Source organism: Silene latifolia, chromosome 11 (genome assembly GCF_048544455.1).
Source record: "Silene latifolia isolate original U9 population chromosome 11, ASM4854445v1, whole genome shotgun sequence".
Taxonomy (NCBI): domain Eukaryota; kingdom Viridiplantae; phylum Streptophyta; class Magnoliopsida; order Caryophyllales; family Caryophyllaceae; genus Silene; species Silene latifolia.
In genome coordinates this window covers 91,972,880-91,993,918 of record NC_133536.1, presented here as the reverse complement: position 1 = coordinate 91,993,918, position 21,039 = coordinate 91,972,880, and the positions used below count along the sequence as shown (strand labels likewise).

General features: G+C 35.8%; 2 protein-coding genes, 2 long non-coding RNA genes and 1 other non-coding gene across 5 annotated transcripts; all 5 read left to right on the top strand.

Moving 5' to 3' along the window:
- Positions 1–3,143: 3,143 nt before the first annotated feature.
- Positions 3,144–4,148, top strand: LOC141613671 (uncharacterized). Its single transcript, XM_074432415.1, has one exon. It carries the CDS (start codon positions 3,144–3,146, stop codon positions 4,146–4,148), a length of 1,005 nt encoding a protein of 334 aa, XP_074288516.1.
- Positions 4,149–4,211: 63 nt separating this feature from the next.
- On the top strand, positions 4,212–6,582 carry LOC141613670 (uncharacterized). The gene is made up of 2 exons (XM_074432414.1): positions 4,212–5,617; positions 6,123–6,582. Exons 1-2 carry the CDS (start codon positions 4,212–4,214, stop codon positions 6,580–6,582), a joined length of 1,866 nt encoding a protein of 621 aa, XP_074288515.1.
- A 652-nt stretch (positions 6,583–7,234) lies between these two features.
- On the top strand, positions 7,235–9,049 carry LOC141614981 (uncharacterized). The gene is made up of 4 exons (XR_012529521.1): positions 7,235–7,400; positions 8,287–8,537; positions 8,632–8,835; positions 8,957–9,049. It is a non-coding gene; the product is annotated as an uncharacterized LOC141614981 (long non-coding RNA).
- A 79-nt stretch (positions 9,050–9,128) lies between these two features.
- On the top strand, positions 9,129–11,825 carry LOC141614980 (uncharacterized). The gene is made up of 3 exons (XR_012529520.1): positions 9,129–9,251; positions 9,395–9,748; positions 11,714–11,825. It is a non-coding gene; the product is annotated as an uncharacterized LOC141614980 (long non-coding RNA).
- A 4,327-nt stretch (positions 11,826–16,152) lies between these two features.
- LOC141616497 (small nucleolar RNA R71) lies at positions 16,153–16,259 on the top strand. Its single transcript, XR_012530842.1, has one exon. It is a non-coding gene; the product is annotated as a small nucleolar RNA R71 (small nucleolar RNA).
- Positions 16,260–21,039: the final 4,780 nt, after the last annotated feature.

The window sequence follows — 21,039 nt, the reverse complement described above, 5'->3', positions numbered from 1 at the left end:
GCAATGTATTACTCGAAGTGCAACATTTTTATACAAATGTTGCATTTTATCGCAACACTTGTGCAACACTTATATCACATAAGTATATATTTCCTCTAAAAATTTTTCATTTTTATTTTTTGGGCCTTAAAATTTTTTCAGTCCAAATGAAATTGCGCCAATTTTTTTTAGGGAAGTTCAACCATTCATTCACACATCTATCGTTCACATCCACCGCCTAAATTTTTTTAGTTCGTTCTCATACATTCTTCCACCGCCAAATTTTTCGATCGTTATTGCGCCAAATTTTTCATTCACTCCCTCATTCTTCATTCATTCATTCATTCCTTCTTGTCTTCTTCATTCACATCATTCAATCTCAACTTTGTTTCATCAGTAAACGGCAAAGGCAATCTCAACTTTGATTCATCTTTAACGTCGATCAGTATAATTGATTGGGATTCTGTCGAAAGGTATGATACTCATCCAATTTCAATTATTTTTACCATTTCTCATTGTTCAAATTCATTATTGAATTGTTTTTTTCGAATTTTGTTTCCTGCATCTAATTATCTCTTTTCATTCCTGTTAATTAATTTTTTTCGAATTTTTTTTCCTGCATCTAATCCATTTCTCTCGTTTTGGATGCTTTGTTGTTCTCATTGTTGGTGTGATGGTCATGTATGTTTAATTGTTGAGTTGAATGGAATTAAACCTTACAGGTTCGTCAATTTTAGTACAGTTGAATTTAGGCTTAATCATGTGTTTTCAATTCACAGTCTTTGACCCTCGTTTCTTCCCTGTTGTGGTCTCTGTATCGTGTTTCTGATGGTGTAGTTCCTTATTGTTGTTATGACATTTGACTTAATATGGTCATTTAACTCTAGGTGTTCAACTGCTCATAATTAATATGGTCTCTCGTTTTGGGAACTTTTGAGTTTTCATTGAATACGAAACGGAAAAATATGGAATTTTAGTGCCTGATGTTTGGTGGTCATTGACAGAAGGCCATTGTTGCGGGTGATTTCTAAATAGTGATGGGAATAGTTCCTTGTTGATGTTATCACAATATACTTAATGTGGTCAGTTACCCCAGTTACGTTCCTATCTGCTTACTAATACAAATACTCACCACTCATTCCCCTATTTTGTTAGGGGGTGGTTTGATTTTTGTTAGGTCATTGGTTGATATTCGGCAGTGGATAGTGGGTACTGGGTAGTTGGTTATGGAGCTTGTGGTGCTGCACTGGTGCCACAGGGATTCCTAGTAAAGGGAGTAGTTGAGTGGGTGTATTGTCGGAAGTGGGAGACGTAAACTTATCCAAGTTTGTTTACAATATATTCTAGACGTGAGTCACTGAGTTGGGTGGTTTTTTTTGCAAGTTGGTGGGTGGGTTATGCTGGTGTGATGAAGGGTTGGAGGCACAGTGGAGTTGTACAGCTGCTTCATGGTGGCAGTTTGTTTTTAATCTGTTTTTCTCAGTTTTATCCATTTTCTTAGAAATGTTGTGACTGTCTTTAGAATTGGAAGTCTCTGATCTAGGTACCCAAATTAGTGGAATTTTTTCCAGATCAGTAATACCACTGTTTTGATGAACATGAAATTTCTCCGAACCGTTTTTAAAATGAGGGTAGGTTTCCAGTTTTACTGACCTCTGGAAACTCAATGTTTTGTATTCATATATTGTCTGTGTCAAATTGTCACAGATCGTTGCTAAATAACATCGAGATAGCATTAACTTGTCCTGCTAAATTTGGTTGGTCTCCCTTGATTTTCATTTCTTCACCATTATGCTCCCTACCCTGCTAACATTCACTATTAGATCAAATCATTGAATACCTTTGCCCATTAAGAAACAACACATAATGCTCACTGAGTAAGTCCCTGAGTTACTTGACTGCAAACAACATTCAACAAAATACTACTACGAATAAGATAGTCGCAATGAATATTTACAAAATACATGATGGTTTTTTGTTCAATATTTATGCTGCACAAAATTACCAAGTTTAATCTCAGATTATGTGCATATTTAATACTTTATTTTTCCATGTAGCGAGGAAATCCTTGTGGTACTTATCTAGATTTAGATCCCATAGGTGTTTAATTGAAATGCAGCAGCTCATGATTTAGATAGGCTAAGGCTAGCTGAGTCAGATCACGAATTCACAATATGGCACAAATCCTAAATAGCAAGTGCAGATTTAATGGTCTGATATGCTTTGCATCATCCCCTACTCTGTTGTATTCGTGTCTACTGTATGGGCGGAGGACCGGAAGGGCAGCTTCATTCCATGTCAACTAAAAGCTCATTTTATATAGTCATTTCCATTTTTAAGCACCTTGTACTTTACATCTGGAAATTATATTCTTTTTTGATTCTATTATTTTAAAATGGAAATTAGCATTTAAGAGAATATTGTCAAAGATATGCTGTCATACACTCATACAGAGTAAAGAATACTCTGTAAGAGAAGAAAACCAAATTTAAAATATACGGAGTATTATACTTCAGAATCATTTTATGATAACAAAAGTGCCATAATCCTTTATGCACCCTTAAACTGCTAGTCACTAAGACTTTAGAAGATTTACTGTGCAACGTGTTCGAAGAGATAATCTTGTGGTTGATTAATTTTAGCTATAACAAGACTGTTAAAAATTTGATTTTTAAAATAAAATAAAATAATGACATAAGAATCAAAGGGTTTGCTTGAGTAGAACTTTGGATATGAAGCTTCAAAGACAGTCCTATTGTATGGATGTTTTAGAATGCAATGTAAAATCTTTTTCAGTTTGTGGGAATTCTTTGGGCAGTCCCATGGACTGTCTTTTGGCATTGAAAATGAAAGACCCCTTGGCCTAGCTCCTGCTGCACTTGGCATCATAGTCTTGGCAGAGACTTTCCCGATACAATTACACCCACCTAATAATAACAATGCAAGTTGAGTCTAGTACAGTTTCAACAACCAAATTTAAAATTAGCCTATTCTAATAAACTAGCCTATTCTAATAAACTACCTGTTCTATCATTTTTATGGATTCCCGATATCACCAGACGAAATTAAAGTAGGAATGAGTCTGTTTCAATTACAGTCAACTTTGTCGAGTAATTACATTGTTAAATTTATAATTTGTGCTTATTTAATTCAGAATTCAGAGGATGAGGAATGATAGAAGTTGGATGTATATTGCTAGACGTTTGCCTGAGTTTGAAAATGGAGTCATTGAGTTCTTGAATGTGTCATTTTCTAAGGCTGCTCATGGGAGTCAAATAAGATGTCCATGTAAGAGGTGTATAAACCGATATTGGTTACGAAGACATGAGGTGTATGATCATTTAAAAGCATTTGGTTTTGTTGAGGATTATTATGTTTGGACTTTTCATGGAGAGGATCATTTATCAACTGAAACCATAGTTGAAACCCTTGATGAAGAAGAAAATTTCAATGACAATACCAATACATTGTTAGACGATAGATTTAGAAGTTGTTTTGAAGGTGACACTAACGTACAAAATGGTCCCAATGATGAAGCTAAAAAGTTTTATAAGTTGCTAGAAGAGGGTCAACAAGAATTATTCCCGGGCTGTAAGAAATTTTCAAAACTGTCTTTTGTCATTCGACTATTTTTGTACAAGACACTTCATGGAATTAGTAATGTGGCATTCAATGATCTCCTTCAATTGCTAAGAGACATGGTCCCGGAAGCTAAAATTCCGGGAAACTTCACTGAAGCTAAGAAAATTGTGAGGGATTTGGGTCTTGATTATAAAAAAATATGTGCGTGTCCTAACGATTGTATGCTATATTGGAAAGAGTTTGAAAATGCTGAAGAGTGTTATAAATGTCATGCCTCGAAATGGAAAAAATGCGAAGCAAATTCATCTAATAAGACTTTAAAGACTTCGAATAGTCGCCGTATACCTGCAAAGGTCTTATGGCATTTTCCACAAGAACCTAGGCTACAAAGAGTATATATGAATTCAGAAACTGCAGAAGCTATGACATGGCATGCCGATAAACGTCCAAAAGATGGGTATCTAAGACACCCTGCAGACGGGTTAGCTTGGAAGGACTTTGATTCTCTATTCCCTTTATTTGCTAATGAACCTAGAAATGTAAGGTTAGGGTCGGCTTCGATGGGTTCAATCCATTTCGAACTATGAGTGTATCTCACAAAGACATGGCCCGTTGTGTTGGTCAATTACAATTTGCCACCTTGGATGTTCATGAAACCGGAAAATTTTATGCTATCACTGCTCATTCCCGGTCCCGAGGGTCCTGGGAATAATATTGACGTATACTTACAGCCTTTGATTGAGGAATTAAAAGACTTATGGAATGTAGGGCTTGAAACATATGATAAATTTAGGAATGAAACATTTAAGTTACATGCTGCTTTGACATGGACAATTAGTGACTTTCCTGGGAATTCAATGTTATCGGGATGGAAAACAAAAGGGAAGTTTGCTTGTCCAAGTTGTAACCATGAAACAGAGTCCTTATATCTGAAACATAGCAAAAAAATGTGTTATATGGGTGGTCGCAGATTTTTAGATGTTAATGATCCATTGCGACGTGATAAGAAGTCTTTTAATGGTAAAGTTGAACTAAGAACCCGTCCCAGACCCCTAACAGGATTTCATGTCTTAGATGAGTTGTCTGAATTTGTGTATTCTTTTGGGAAGAAAGAGAAGCAAAAGAACAAAAGTGACTCCCCATGGAAGAAGAAGTCTATATTTTTTGAATTGCCTTACTGGAAACACAATAAATGTCGACATAACCTGGACGTGATGCACATTGAAAAAAATGTTTTTGACAATGTACTGGGAACTTTATTGGATATTGCTGGTAAAAGTAAGCATCACCCCAATGCTCGCTTTGACCTATTAGATATGGGTATCAAACATGACCTACATCCTCAACTGTCACAAGACCAGAGACATGTCTTTTTCCCAAAGGCATGTTATTCAATGTCTACAAAAGAAAAGGATATATTCTGTCGTGCTTTGAAAGGAGCAAAACTTCCTTATGGCTTCGGCTCTAATATTTCGCGATGTGTAAATTTAGCGCAAAGGAAAGTTTCAGGATATAAAAGTCATGATGCTCATATCATGTTACATTACTTGCTTCAAGTTGCTATGAGAAGGTGCCTTCCCAAGCATGTGGCGCTTCCTTTGATTAGATTAGGAAATTATTTCCGAAAACTGTACAGTAAAGTGGTAAATCCACAAGAACTTGATTTCTTAGAATCTGAAATCATCCAAATATTATGTGACTTGGAAAAAATATTTCTCCCAAGCTTCTTCGACATCATGGTACATCTGCCCATTCACCTAGTAGAGGAAATTAGGCTTGGGGGTCCTGTGCAAGGGAGAGGGATGTTTTTCATTGAAAGATATTTATGTAAATTGAAATCATATGTGCGCAATAGAGGTCGTCCAGAAGGATCTATTGCAGAAGGTTATTTGATTGAGGAATGCATGAACTTTTGCTCTCGGTACGTGGACGGAGGCAACACAAGATATGACAAAACCACATGTGACATGTCAGCTAATGAAACAGAGGAACTTGACACTACAATATTTGGTAATTGTGGTCATCCTTTGGGAGGAAAGAAGCAAAGAAATGGACGGTGCTCACTCAACACCAAATTAGTGCTAGCGCAGCGCATCGCTACGCCTTATTCAATTCAGATAGTCAAGAAGTTGCTCAGTGCATAAAGTAAGTAACTTTATCATATAATTTGATTACTAAAATTATATCATAAGCATTAATTTTTATAATTACGTTTTTTATTTTTTTGGTGAAATGTAAACTTCTCATTAATAATCAAATCCATCTATTTACACCCAACATATACATCCATTATCGTCATCCTTGAACCAACAACAAGCATTGCCTACTATATTCACAATTAAAAAACAAATTATGCAGAGAGTTCCTGACCATTACCACAAACTGCACACTTTAACATAATCACCTAGCTGCCACTTATAAAGCTTATGAATGTCATAAGGAACGACCTGCAACCAGTTCAAAGTAAGAAAACCAGTTTTCAAAACTTTTTTGACCTTATAGATTTTTAATTACGTTTACTTCTTTAATTTCTGAATTTATTGTTTCACTGCTTTGTGTAGAGAACATGAAGCTTTCGTAAACTGTCAGAGTAGGAAAAGCAAATGGAAACGTGCACGTAATCACGGTCATGATTTCCCAAACTGGTTGAAAGAAAAGGCGAGCCAAAACGGTGTCTCTGAACAAATATTTTGGCTTGCTAAAGGACCTAGTCCTACAGCCAAAAGGTTCAAGGGTTATTATGCAAATGGCTATGAGTTCTACACCAAATCACGCGATGTCAGATGCAAAACACAAAATAGTGGTGTAACCCTCTCTGCTTTAACTTCAAGTTTTGCTAGCTCTAAAGACAAAAATCCTGTTGATGGGGATGTTACCTATTATGGTGCAATTCTAGAAATAATTGAGCTGAACTATTGGTCTAAGTTTACTCTTGTGTTGTTTCGTTGTGAGTGCTATCAAGTGGAGAAAGATGAATATGGGATTACTTGTGTTAATGTGAACAAATACTTTCGTGGATGATCCGTTTGTCATGCCATCTCAAGTGCATCAAGTATTTTATGTGGCAGATCCAATCGTAGATGGGTTGCAATATGTCATGACTAAGGTTCCAAGAGACATATTTGATTATGACATTGAAACTGCAGAACCTAATAATGACCTTATAATGCATTCTCGGCATGTGGAACCTGAAGAGAATATCAGATTGTCAAGAGAAGATATAGATCCTACGGTTGTTGATGCAAATCTTTGTATTGGTCAACACTAATAATTTGTGTGATTTAAATAATGACAAAGTGATGACAATGATGACACCTTATGGGACCGGATGCAAGCGAGGAAGAACATAATGACGAGGACTAATGAGTAGTGACAAGAGAATATTTTTAGTGTCTTTCATTGAAGCTTATTATGCCTGAATTGTTTGTCTGAATATTTTTTATCTTTTATCTTACATTTCTGTCGGGTTTTTTTTGATCTTTTGCCTGAATTTGATCTAACTAAATTTCATTTATAATGAATTAGATCTTTTGTCTGAATTTTTTTTTGTTCTGATGTTAACATTACTGCAATTGAAGTATGAAAGGAAGCTTGAATGAATATGAGAGAGTTCGCATTGAAAAAATTGCACAAAATCGAGGCAAGGATGGAAGAGTTGGGGATACGAGAATATTGTACAGTCGTCAAAAAGCCTGGTTGAAAGTAGCAAGAACAAAAGAGGAAAACAAAATAAATTAGGAAGAACAAATCATTCTGACAAAGAAGATCTGAATTATGTTCCTAGCAACACTGAGTCTGAGGATGATGATCATGTAAATGCCGAAGTTCGTCATAAAAAGGTTTCTCTGTTTTTCTCTGATCTGAATAATGCAGGTTTCTCTGATCTGTACAGTACATTTTTTTGTCTAATCAGCAACACTGATTTGTTCATAATTTTTCTCTGATCTGTACATTTTTGTTTCTCTTATCTGTTCAATTTTTTTATTACATGTCTACCTACTAATGTATATGCAGGTTTCTCAGTTTGGTAGTCGACAACGTGCACAATATATACCACCTAGGTCAGTGACTAGATTGAGAAATAAATGTCAAGCTAACAAAAACCAACAACTGTTCGAGAGCTCCGGAACACCTTGACAAAGATCGACAGGGAAATCAATGTGAGGAGAAACATGACTATGGCTGACATGATCTTGATGAGAAACCAGATGCAAAAAGAAAAAGAAATGAGTACTGATTTTGGTCAATCATCACATTTCACCCCTACCAGAGAAGACTTAAACATTGGCTCAAAGACGCATGAAACTTATATCCAGCCTTCGCCTACTCAGGGAGATACGATAGGAGGTAACTGTACCATATCATAATGTGTAGGGTAAGATATTTTAATTTTATAATTATCATCCTTTACACTATTTTGTTTTTTTTCATTCAACTTATTAAAAAATGCGATTTCACTACGAAAATTCATCTCAAGCCGAACGAGATGAACTTATAGCAACATGTTTTGGAGGAGATCCATTAACGATAGTAGTACTGAAGGCGAGACACATAGCTCTGAAGAGGAATATCCTGAAGATGAGAGTGAGGAAATAAACTTGGATATTCAAGATCTTGAACTAGATGGTAAATTAATATTAGTTTATTTCTTGTATTTTTTTTTATATTACATATATAAAAATATTTTGTATATTATATGGATATTTAATTATATATTGCTTGTAGCTATCTTGGAAGGCGGTACAAGAGGACCAACAATGTTACACCATGTACACACGCGACCGTTGGAGAAAAGGGTGGCCATCATTCTAAATGAGTTTGGGCAACCAATTGGTCCCATATTGGAGAAGCAAGACATTGTAGGTGAATTTTCTCGTTTTTTAGGTACATTAGCTCGGGATTATGACTATGTACCCTTAGTCTTTGACTCTTGGCGGAAAGTCCCTAACAAAGATAAACTGTGGGATTATATCTTGGTATGCCTCCTTTTAATTATAGCTTACTTGAATTCAGTAGCGCCTTCATTATTTTATTTTTCAAAATTGTACAAAACCGTTATATTCTATGCAGGGAAAATATATAGTACCAGATGAAGGTAAAGACTGGGTAATGAAGACTGTTAGAGATGCATGGAGAGTCCACAAATGTCGTTTCAAGAGAAAGCATTTCTACCGCTATAAAGATGATAAAAGTAGGTGGCGAAATAGATCTAAACTAGTTCCTGATGAGGACTTTCTAAAATTACTTGCCACATGGAAAAAAAAGTCTGAGAAGGTGATATTCATCTCCTTATACTTGAATTTATCTCATAATGTTCTTGGCTGTATATATATATAATTCGTCTTTAATTACGCAAGTGTGGTTCACTATTTCTATGCATTTATCTAATGTGCAGCAACGATGCTCTCGTAACCGTGATCGTCGGTTGGCTCAAAAAAATATGCACACGGCTGGGCCAAAAAGTTTTGCAATTATACGAGAGGAACTGCTAATTTAAATAGATGTCATCAGTTATGAACTATAGATAGATCATTTTTACCGAAGTATATATTATGCTATTTCTCATTTTACAGAAAAATGAAAATCCAGACAAAGAGCCACCTTCTCTTGCTAAATTGTTTGAGCATACTCGTGCAAGAAAAATTGGAAAAAAGTATAAAGAGTCGTATGATGATACAGAAGGAAAGATAGTAAGTTAATTAATTTTCTGGTTGGCTCATTATAATTATTTTGATGCATTCAAAATTTTTTTGACGAGTGAAAGCCTAATCATAAGTCTAATTATAGGCAAACATGAAAAATTATGTACCTGATGATGGAGAATGCCCAATAGACCCCTTTTTGCATGTCATGGGCAAGGAATATGACGGCCGTCGTAGATTATTTGGCAGGGGTGTGTCTAATAAAAGGTTGAAGGAGGTGAATGGTACACAACCCTCTTATGTGGTTCCAGTGGAGGTTTTGGAGTCTTTGAAAACTAATCTACGTGAAGATTGGCGAAAAGACATGGACTGCGAAATGAGTAAACGAATCAAAGAACATGAAGCAGAACATCTGAAGAAGAAGGCGGAGTTAGAAAGCATGCAAAAAGATATTGAAAATGAAAGAGAGTTAATGAGAGACCAAATACTGACAAAGATAATTGGAAGACTACCTCCAGATGTTGTCAAGGAGTACTTAACATGAGGTATATATATTCCTTCATTGTTCATTCTTTTTGTCTCTAATTTTCTCCGGTAATTTTAATTTATTTTTCGGCTGTGCCACATATTTGGAGATACTATTGCACATATTTGCTTAATTTTAGAAGCATAATACAAGTTTAATTGAACTGGTGAAATGTGACCAGTTCCAATATGTTTGTTCTATTCTCTTCACGGTCTTTAGGGACATAATCTGGACTCCTTGGTTAATTTTTGCATGGAGGTCCTGATATGCCCAGATGTGCCACGATATCACCCGGCATGTCGTCTTAATTTTCACTCCACCATGAAATCTGTAGGTTCTATATTTCTTCATTGTTGTTTAGTATCTTCGTCTGAATGCTGATCGATTGTATAAACTTCTGTACACCTGTTTTAATGCTTATATTTGTTTAAATTCTTGACCAGCCGTTTAAGAGCACCCTGTCACGTTGTTACTTTTTGAATTTTGAGAGTAGAATAGGGCGTGTGCCACTCGTGCCAAACTATCGTCTTGGTGCGAGGCAGGCAAAAACCAACAAGCATCACTTGGAAATCGTAATCAAAGTAATATACCTATACGAAACAATATGTATGCGGAATAATCGTAAAGTGTTACAGTATATAAGTAACCACCTAGCTTGATGGACTTGGGGGGGGGGGGGGGGGGTTATAGTGTGGTATATTGGGGGTTAAAATGAAATTCGGATTGATATTAGATGGTCAATAAGCTGGATTATTGCTACTAAATAACCTTTTTTTTATCCCTGTGTCGATGAAACATTGAAGTTAATTTATTTAATGTTTTTGGCCTGAAAATAGTTGTTTTCTGGTGTTGCAGGACCTGATGGTTGTGCTTGGATCCGCCAATGAACGATTTGTGAGGCTTTGGTTTCGGAATGTTTAGAGGGTATTGTTCTCTGACATGCTTTTATTTTATTCAGCACTCCTTCGACCTCTATTTTGTAGTTTTGGGTAGTTTATATGTGATCAGGGTCAAAGATTCAATGTTATGCTTCAAATTTGCATACGCGGGCCATGCATTGGTCTAGTGTTGATTACTTATTTTTTAAGAAATATGTTTGAAGGGAATTGTCATCTGGCTTGCTTTTATTTTATTTAGTACTGTCGACTTTTATATTGAATATTTGGGTTAGTTTATATGTTATGAGGGTCAAAGATTTGGATTAGTTTATGCTTAGAATTTGCATGCAGTTGGCTGTAGTTGTGTTGTTGTGGGAGTGTGTGCTGAACTTGTTAATGCACTTGATCAACCTTCGTTCTATTGTTGAAAGATTATTGGAGGGTAATGATGGCTGGCATGCTTTTATATTTTTCAATATACTTTCGAGTTTAATACTGGAGATATGTGGTAGTCTATATGTTACGGGGGCATAGTTCAGTTTTAGCTGATGTGAATTCTGAAGTTGGTGGAATTTATGGACCGTGTTGAGTTCGGTTTTAGCTGATGTGAATTCTGAGGTGCGGGGGCATAGTTCAGTTTTAGCTGATGTGAATTCTGACCATGTACCCTTTGATTATAGCCTACGCACTACTGTGTGCGAAAGTCATTGCCCTTGAGGATGTCATTTGAACCCCAAGAGAGATTTTCAGCGTCACAGAACATTGATGGTGAAACTGTTTATGAGTAATCCATTCAAGGACGAAGCAACGGTGCCATTAATTATTGGGATTATCATGTTGCTGAGTCGTGCTTTTTCTACCTAATAATTGTGTTGGTTGACAGTGGCCTAGTAATAGCTTTCTTTAGTAATGCTCTTGCCAATCAATAGGTCGTCCCTTGTGACGGGTCGGATCTTGCGACGGTTATTTTGTGACGGGTCCTTGTTAATTAGTTGTTCTTTAATGCATTATTTATTATTTCGTGATAATTAAGTGTGACGTATCATCTGTGCTTATTGAGCCTTTGAATCCTCAAATCTAATAATGTTCTATTTTTTATGTTACAGGTTGCATTTGAGGTATTAACAATGATGACGGGTTGATTTTTTGTCCGGTTGGCAACATATATATGCTCACAATACAAGAATGAAGACTTATAATTAGTAGCTTTCAAATAGTCGTTAACAATTATTATTTGTTCTATTTAAACATTTGTTACATTTGTTTTAGTTAAATAATTGAACATTTGCGATCGAAGTTCTACTTTTGATCCTTTTTTGAAATGTAATTGACATATATTTTTGAGACTGAATCAATTGAATGCACAATTAGAGAGAATTACAATTGTTACGTGCCTTACAAGTCCTTATGTCGTTGCACTTTATTAAGTATTGTTTTTGAAAAAATTAGTGTTGCATTTGTTTATTATAAGTGTTGTTTTGGGACGTAACCAGTGTTGCGTTTCCAAAATAAAAATGTTGCATTAATTTCATATAAGTGTTGCTTATCAACATGAAAAGTATTGCATTACTTCAGGAAGTGTTGCTTTTTTTACATAAGAAATGTTGCATTAGAAGATATAAAATGTTGCCTTTGCAATTGAAAAAGCGTTGCATAAACATGACCAATGCAACACTTTTCAATAGTGTTGCTTCAGATTAAAAAGTGTTGCATTAAGCGTTGCAATGACCTAATGCAACAAGACCTGATGTAGCACTTGATTAAGTGTTGCATAAACTCTATTGCAACATTTATATGACATTATGCAACAATAGCAAAGTGTTGCTATAGAATCTAAATGTAGTAGTGTCAAGAATCAAAAACTTGTTTGATAATGAATAACTTTAATCTATACTCTTTACAAGAGATCCTTAGCAATGGTTCGTTTGAGGTTTTAGAAGCAAATTCAAATTTTGTCTTTAGTTACGATGTTTTAATGGAGATTTTGAAAAATCGAAATGATATCGTATATGAATTGTGGTAAAGAAATAGAACAATATAATAACGGAATAGTGGAAAACTTAACATTTATCGTTTTATTAATACTTGTAAATAACAAGTAAAGCATTTACATAGTGACCTCTACCCAACTATGATAAATGATTCCAAGATCCAAATTCATATTAACTTGGGGCACGGTGTGCCGAAATACCCCTCATCAATATAACTCGGTGGATTAACTCTTTAATCGATTCTACTTTTAGAACTCTTGGTCGATAAAATTACATTAATATTTTATCTCTAGCCCGAAACACATCCGGAAATACGTCGTGAATACTTTCGTTGAGTTCAACCCAAATTTCGAATAAATGTGTCCGTGATCCAAACCCATGTCAACTTAGGGCACGGTGTGCCGAAATACCCTTTATTAACATAAATTCGGTGGATAGACATTTATCACCCCACTTCACCAACGTAACAAGGTTTGTCTTACGGTAAAGCCGGCTCAACTCCCTTGCGAAACTGGTACTTCATGGGTTTCTAATTTTTGGTAAGGCTAAGTCTCAATTGTTTATTTTAGCGAGAGGTCATGTCAATTTATTATCTATCACGTTTTAAGTGAACTAAAGCGGTGAACTACGATAATTGTAATTGACACGGTCGATAAACTCGATTAAAATGACAATGCATGTTTTAGTTATGGCGATTTAGCGATGCATACGACATATAAATAAAATGCAAAGCATAAAAATTAAATCCTAGTATGGCCTTCCTAAAATAGAAAACTATTTAACTATTACATATTCGGAAACCAACTCCATTGGTCCCTTGAACTTCGGTTGTGGCACGCATCTCGAGGTAACACCGTCTTTATGTATCGCCATCTTGAAGAAATCCGTCTTTGGTAACTCCGGAATGAATAAAATTACATAACAAATTACATAATTTCCTATTATACATTTGTAACTATAATAAAATAAATCTATTAAATTACAAAACGGTGATACGAGATCACAATAAAATTACAACCGAATCGATATTCCCATACATTTCGGGAAATACCAATTAAAAAACTAAGGCCATACTAAGTAAACATTACATAATTCAAAAATTACATAAATTAAAATTATGACAATCATAAAGAAAATGCAGCATTATAATATGTATGATCATGCCCAATTTTATGCTAAATCGCCTTTAATTAGCCAATATCGTATATTACTCGGTTTTTACGGATTTGCGTGATTTCAACATTTTATAATCACAAAAATTACATAAATTCATATTTATGTATAAGTTAATTACCTAACCTCTTAGGACTCAAAATTTAGTCTTCACTAATTATTTGACCATAATTAACTCATATTTCTAAAATTGTTCATTAATGGACCAAAAATTACAAAAATAAGCTATAAACTTCAAATAAATCACAAAATTTCAAATAAATTTGAAATTTAAAATTTAAACTCATGAACATTCTGGAAAAATACCATGACACTCATAATGTTCAAAAACATAGGTTAAAAATTTCGAAATTTTTCCGGAAAAACAATGTTGCGGTTTATCGGTTTTTTAACAAAATAATCATAAAAACATGTGAAAAATTATATTCATCAACTTTTCAATTTTAGATCTGAAAAAGATAATAAAATGCAACATATGATGTTTTTCCTTAGTCATAGAGTATGTTTTACTAATATTTCACTAATAAAGTCACTATTCATGCTATTTTTCATCAAAAATCCATAAATCATGCATAAAGACTTCAATATAGTCCATTATTTTACACACATCTTGTAAAATTGCATGTGACAACATACTAAAGTTTTATGACCAGATTCGAAATATTTCTCATATTAACCTATTTTTCATCTAAATCCGATTTTATCATGAAAAAACCATTTTTCGAGCATAAGAACTCATAAAATTGTGAAAATTTCTATATCATCTAAAAATAATATATGTGAAAACATATCCAAAAACCACCTGAAAATTCAAAGTTTAGCTAATTTTCGTCCAAAAATGACATTTTTATCATAAAAATCACATTTTGATGCCAATATTATATAAAATGAACAATAAAATCCATAAATTAACCAAAATATCCTAAATACATTTTAGGATCAGAAACTTTAACATGCAAAAATTAATTTTGTGATATATCATAATAACACAAATTATACAAGTTTTATATGTTCATCTTTATAACTCGGAAAAACATTTAACCGATTTGCATGCAAACAACCATGGCTCTTGATACCAATTGTAGGAAAAGTAGATCTATATACTCAACATATTCATATATGTTTTATTTTAATTTGTCATAAAATTAAATGGTGGATCTTATGCATGCAAACAACAATATTTAAGAGAAGAAATCGGTTCCTTACATTGCATGTTTCGGATATTTGGGCACTAGTAAGGTCACCTACCTTACTAGTTCTTGAGCTCTCCAAATGGAAGAACAAGGATTCAAATATAGAATCCCTCCCAAAAGCATATACCCAAGGAACACTCATAACAACCAACATTATTTAGATCTAGTAATAATATTAGTTTTACTATAAAATTGACACAAAATAAATTGTGTTTTTCTCTTGAATATCTCGGTCAAGAGGGAATAATTTTGTGAGTTTATTTCTCTAGAATTATCACAAATTTTAGAGAGATTTGATAGATTTTTTTACACTAGAAAAAATTAGATGAAAAGAATGAATGAATAATAAAAAGAACCTCTCTTCTTTCTTTTCTTTTTGGCCGAAAAAATATGGCTTGGGTAGGTTGCCCAATACCTTTTATTTTTGCTCTTCTCAAAAGCTTAGGTTTGCATGGCTACTTGTTAGCTTTCATCATTGTGTTTATACTTAAACAATTAACACAATTTCCACTAACTCCCTCCATATTTCGGTATGTATCAATAAAATGGGAGGTCCATTTTATTTTTGTTATTTGTCAATTTTGTCACATGTAACATGTTACATGACATGTCACAATGTAATGTATTTTTAACTTATTAAAAACCAACATACTCATAAAATATGTCATTTACAAAATTGACTAGTAATTCGTAATTACTCGTACCAAAAATGTTTCCAAATTATAAATTACAACATTCTGTATTTATAACAATTTATTCATTCCGTTTCAATTGTTTCTGTAAACAATGATTTCATCTAAGTAATAAAACAATTCGATTACTTAGACCGTGTCTCATTTAATCATATTTACAATAAGATACGTAAATTATACTCACTAAATCATCCGTCAATTTTATGCAATTTAATTAACTCGTATCGGTATACGATTAATTAAATAATCAATTAAGAGTATTTCCCTATAGGTTTGACCTAAGGGGATCAACTGATCACCACCGTCGCACGACAGTAATGTCAAACTCTAGTCAGCCAATCATTACCGATATGTGTGGACCAGTTGACTGTAAAATATTACATCCCACATGTATTCTTAAAATGAGATTTAATAATGATATTTAAATCATGTGATCGCACTATTGTTGAGGACACATTTCCCAACACAAAATTGTTCTACCAAGAACCACTCGCTAAGTCCATGGTGAGGACATGAGCGACAAATTCCTTTGAACCGCTCCCAAGCTTCATACAAAGATTCTTCATCCCTTTGCTTAAAACCCGTAATTTGAGCTCTTAGCATGTTAGTCTTTTCCGGTGGATAGAACTTTTTGTAGAAAGCTAGAGCCAACTTCTTCCAAGAATCAATTCCGAGAGTAGCCTTATCAAGGCCCTTCAACCATTGTTTTGCGGTGCCAATTAGAGAAAAAGGAAATAAGACCCATCGAATTTGGTCTTGAGTTACACCGGTTTGAGAAATCGCATCACAATAATCGCAAAAAGTCTCCATATGAGAGTGAGGGTCTTCACTAGGCATCCCCCCAAATTGGCTTCTTTCGACTAATTGGATAAATGCGGATTTGGCAATGAAATTTCCGGTTAGATGTTGTGGTGTGGGAGTACCATTGGGTAGGTTCTCCTCGGTGGGTACGGAATGTGATGAAAACTTAGGCATTGTGGGTTGATTTTGTGTTGTATTTTGTGTTGGGTTCTCTTCACCTTCTCTTGCAAAAGGGTTGATGAACTCAATAGTTGGTTGAATATCTACAACCTCACCAATACCTCTCTAGTTTCTCCTAGCAAGTCTTCTATTGGTTGTCAAAGTTCTTTCAATTTCATGATCAAAAGGTAACAAGTCACCTTGTGACCTTCTAGACATGCAAAATATCAAACAACTCGAAAATAATTAGAACAAACCTTGAGGAGTTTTACTTCCCCAAGGCAAAGAAAGACACAACTAATAACAATATAAGAAAATCTAAATCAAGTTAACACCGTCCCCGGCAACGGCGCCATTTTTGGTCGGACTAAATCTTTTCGGTAACTTGTCGTTAGGAGCACCTAGACCAAAACACAATTTATATCTTCACAAACAACTCTATAATTAGTAAAGAGGCAAGTAAAGGTCGGATCCCAAGGGACGGGAATTGAGATGAGATTTCTATTGCAACTAGTGGTGTCTTAGGGGTGTCACAATTTGGGTTGATGTAGAAGGTCACTAAACTAAATAGCAATGAAAGTAAACAAGCAAGATGAATTAAAAAGGGTTGTGAACAATTGATAAAAAGCACTAGGGTATCATGGGTGTAAGAACATATCTAGCCTGGTCTGACTCTAACCTGGCCTGACCTTACTAGGCTGAATAAGGCAACCTAGGACCGGACAAATCTAACTACTATTTGGCAGATTAAGAGTATTACAGGATAAGCAGGTTACTAAGTCCTGGAAGAAGAGCCTGATAGTGACTACGGAATGGCCTGGCAGGGCATTCAAACAAACTGGATTAAGAAGATAAACAAGAAATGCAGTTGTGTGAACTAATAATCACGTCCTATTCTCAAGGAGGACTAAGTCTAACTATAAGACTATATCATCTATGAATCAAGACAAATAAAAGAGGAAAAGCTGATGATTGGTTAACAGTAGAACAAGTCAACCGGATTAATAGGAGTGTGCCCTATTAATCCGGTAACAGCTCCAAAAATGGGGAAGCACTTTGAGATCAATGCAACGTTAACATTCGTAGAACTATAAATAGCATTTGTAGTTGGATTGATGATTGATGAGATTTTTTACAATATACCTCTCAATATTTCCCGAATGTTCAATTATATACACAAATTTGTACTCAGGTTATCCAAATAATACAAGCGATATTCTTTATATTTAGCCTTTCCTTATTATTTACTCTTCATATTTTTCCAAGCTTATAGAACTAGATACCCAAATTACTCTTTAATCAAGCCGAATCCATCCAGGGAAAATCCTGCTAAAACAATGGGGTTATAGGGGATTCATGGGAATTGATCATACAAACATGTTCTCAAATTATAAGTAAGCAATTATTGTTGTGATGGATTGAGTTGGGTTATATCTTACAATCCTAGGAAAGTTTGGGTCCCGGAGCCGAATCGATTAGATTGTACAACACCTACAAGTCGACTTAGTCTTCCCTACTCAACAACATGCATGGTCTAATGAGACTCGAGTTGGTTTATGTCTTACAAGTCTCATTGAAAAGATAGGTGATGGGTAAAAAATGCAAGGATTCATAGGCTCGCATTTCATCAAACATAACATGTGCATGAGTTGAGATCAAAACAAGCAAGCAAATAAACCATGAAAGCATATTAATTTAAGCATGAATCATTCCCCATGTTGGTTTCCCCTAATTACCCATTAACCCTAGCTAAGGAACTACTCACTCATTATCATGTTGAACATGCTAGCAAGGTTGTCCAATCATACCAACAAAGTGAAACATGATGAATAAATGAAAGTAATTAGCAATAAATAAAAAGGGATTAAGAGAATTATACCTATTAATGATTCCAATAATAAAGCAAAGAATAAAAGAAGTACTTGATGCTTGATTGAGAGGTTGTCAATCTCCCAATAATAACCCAAATAATATTCAATTACCCAAAATAAAGGATGAACAAAAGAGAGATTAAGGAAATAAAACTTGTATTAAAACTTGATTAATTGTTGATTACAATATTAAAGAAAGATTTGATTGATATTAACTACACTAAAGATTGCTAAGAAGAACATGCTCTTCTAATTAGACTAATGGGATATTTATAGTGGGGATTAGGTGTAGGAATTAGGGTTAACTAAGGGCTTAAATGACGATTAAGTCCCTACTTAAGGAAACGCCGGTATTTTTGGAAGGATGGGCATCTTTCTTGAAGACTGAAGAAACAAAATTGTCTGCCTGGGAATCCGTGCGTCTTTAGCATGGGACGACCGGATTCGTGGGTCTCTGCCCGAGCGTCTTGGGGAGAAGACGGGCGTCTTCTGGGGTTGCTGCCCAGGCGTCTTGGAGTGAAGACGCATGGATTGTGAAGGTGGAGGATGGGCGTCTTCAGGACAATCCGCACGGATTGCTGGACAGTCTCATTTCTTCTTCTTTTCTTCCCTTTTCTTCATAAAATCCTTGGGGATTTCCTCGGGGATGCAAGGATCTTTTCTCATCATTGCCCATCTACTATAGTATGTACAAAGGCCTTCTAATCTTGTCTCTCCTTGATGCTTGGTCATTGAATTCAATCAATTTAGTCTCGTTTTGCCATGAAAATGCAAGATTTGCACTCCTTTCCTACCAAGGACACAAAACCTCAAAGAACAAAGAACTAAAGACAATAAATGAACCAAATATGCACTAAAAAGCATGGGAACAAGGCTAATTCGGGGACTAAATATGCTCTAATTATGGTCACATCAAGGATGGAGGGACAGCTTCCCCGTCCATAGTCTCCAACTTATATGCTCTATTACCCACAATGCCTTCTATACGGTAGAGACCTTCCCAGTTATAGGCGAATTTGCATGCGCTCTGATTCTTGGTGTTTGGGAATACCTTCCTGAATACCAGGTCCCCTACCTGCAGCGTTCTCAGTCTTATGTTTTTGTTGTAACTCCTGGCTGCTGTCTGTTTATGGGCTGCCATCCTGATTTGGGCGCTGGTCCTTGACTCGTCAATAACATCCAGGCTGCTGGCAATTTCTACTTGGTTCCTCTCTTCGGTGGCATTGGCATACCGATATGTCGGTACTTGTACCTTAGAGGGAATAACTGCCTCGTACCCATATACCAGACTGAATGGTGTTTGACCTGTTGCCACTTTGGGGGTGGTTCTATTAGACCATAGCACGAAGGGAAGCTCATCGGCCCAGTTGGCTCATCTCTCTTCTAACCTTCTTTTCAGGTTGTTCATGACTATCTGGTTGCTGGATTCTGCCTGACCGTTGGACTGTGGATTCCTAGGAGTAGACTTAAATAGCTTGATGTTCCACCTGGCGTAGTTGTCTTCCGTTCTGTTGGATATGAATTGTGACCCGTTGTCACATATGATTTCTGAAGGGATGCCATACCTGCTGACTATGTTCCTCTTGATGAAAGATATCACATGCTTCTCCAGGACCTGAGGGAAAGCTTCTGCCTCTATCCATTTAGAGAAGTAGTTCGTCATTTCCAGCATGTACGTCCTATTTCCAGATGTAAGGGGTAATGGTCCCAAAATGTCCATTCCCCATTTCATAAAAGGCCAAGGCCAGATGATCGGATCCATATGTTCTGCTGGCTGGTGGCTGACAGGGGCGTGCCTTTAGCATTCTTAACACTTCTTGACGTAATCTATGGCGTCCTTTCTCAGGGTAGGCTAGAAGTAACCCTGCCTTAGTATCTTGTTGGACAGGATCCTACCCCCTGTGTGATTTCCACAATCACCACTGTGGATATCACACATTACTGCATGTGCCGCCTGTGTGCTTAAGAACCTCAGATAGGGTCCTGCCGAGGACTTCCTAAATAGGATACCGTCAATGAGTACGAATCTGCAGGATTTTATTTTGAAACTCCTGGCGTCTTTCTGGTCAGGTGGTAATACCTCGTCACGTAGCAAACTAATGTAAGGCTTGCGCCAATCATCAGGTTCTTCCTGGGGTGTGGTAGTACAAAGTACCCCTGCTTCGCATGTCCATTGGGTGGTTGCAGCCTTACTGGCGTTCAGTTGTTCATTCTGGCGTATGGCAGGTTTAATGACATAGATGAATGGTATAGAGCCCGCAATCCCTGGAGTGAAGGCTGCTCCCAGGGTGGCGAGAGCATCTGCTTCAAAATTCTAGTCCCTTGGTATCTCCTGGATGTGGAAGGAGGCAAAGCGGAGTTTGAGCTCCTTTGCCACCTCCAGGTAGGCTGCCATTTTAGGATCCCTGGCCGTATATACATTATTCACGTGGTTGACTATCAGTTGGGAGTCACTAAACACCTTGATGTGGCTGATTTGCATTTCTAGGGCTAATTGGAGTCCTAGGATTAGGGCCTCGTATTCAGCCTCATTATTCGTTGCTTTGAACTCG